This window comes from Xiphias gladius, unplaced genomic scaffold (assembly GCF_016859285.1).
Source record: "Xiphias gladius isolate SHS-SW01 ecotype Sanya breed wild unplaced genomic scaffold, ASM1685928v1 HiC_scaffold_935, whole genome shotgun sequence".
In the NCBI taxonomy this organism is placed as follows: domain Eukaryota; kingdom Metazoa; phylum Chordata; class Actinopteri; order Istiophoriformes; family Xiphiidae; genus Xiphias; species Xiphias gladius.
Window position 1 is genome coordinate 1 of NW_024402668.1, and position 1,000 is coordinate 1,000.

Genomic DNA, 1,000 nt, shown 5'->3' on the forward strand with positions numbered 1-1,000 from the left:
ATGCCACTCCTCTGGAGGATAGCCCCCTCTACTGCTGGCTTGGTTATGGGTCTGAGCTTGTGGATGAGGGTGGGGGTAGTAGTGTTGCTGCTGGTACTGATGAGGTGGGTACATGCTGGGGTGGGCCTGAGGATGCTGTTGGCCTGGGATGTGGTAGGAGTAGGAAGTCCCTCCCTGCTGGTGGTAGGTTGTGTGGTGAGCAGGATTGTGGAGGGGGTTAATGGCTGGGTTGTGATAAGGGTGGTGAGCAGATGCAGGCATGGTTCTCATGTTGGTCTGGCTGTAGTGTGGATGGTTCCCCATGCTGTATTGACCCATGGCTCCATTTACCTGGCCTTGGGAGTGAGGAGGCACGCTTGGATTGTGACCAGGTGAGGGCCCTCTCTGAGCCTGCATTCCCACATTACTACCCGTCAGCTGGGTTTGACAGTGATTGGGGCTAAAATCCTGGTGTTTATAAATACCATTCAGAGGCCCTGATTTCATCACGGTGTGCTGTGGAGGAAGGACCGTACCTTCTGTGCCCGCTCTACTTGTAGGCTCGCTAGGTCTTTGATTTCCATGGTCTGCTGGACTAGGCTGGGAGGGTAATAGTGGGGTAGGATGACTGGGTGGCAAAGACGTCAGTGGAGCTGGCTGAGGGGGTCCAGGCTGGGCTCCTTGTGTGGCACTCTGTGGCATCCCATGCATGGGGCTGTTCTGTGTGGGACGTTGAGGAGAGATGTTTTGGGGGACGTGATGAGGGGGTAGCAGAGAATTGTGTTGCTGTAGATTCTGGGTCATCAGCTGAGGAGAGCTAGGAGGGTGGCATTGAGGAGGGTTACTCTGGGTTGCCTGAGGTTGCTGCTGCTGCTGCTGCTGCTGCTTTTGGATGCTCTGCTGGTGTTCACTTTGCTGTTGTGCAATCTGCATGTGTGGTAGGTTGTTCTCTGACATTTGCTGAGCAGAATTCTGAGATGCTGATACATGCAGTGGTAGTACATTCTGGGGAAGAAGTGCA

General features: G+C 54.4%; 1 protein-coding gene across 1 annotated transcript; it reads right to left on the bottom strand.

The window, feature by feature from the left end:
• Positions 1 to 3: 3 nt before the first annotated feature.
• Positions 4 to 991, bottom strand: LOC120787965 (putative uncharacterized protein DDB_G0291608; the record flags this gene model as incomplete). Its single annotated transcript, XM_040123438.1, has 1 exon — positions 4 to 991. A coding segment is annotated over exon 1 (933 nt), but the record flags the coding sequence as incomplete, so codon positions are not given.
• Positions 992 to 1,000: the final 9 nt, after the last annotated feature.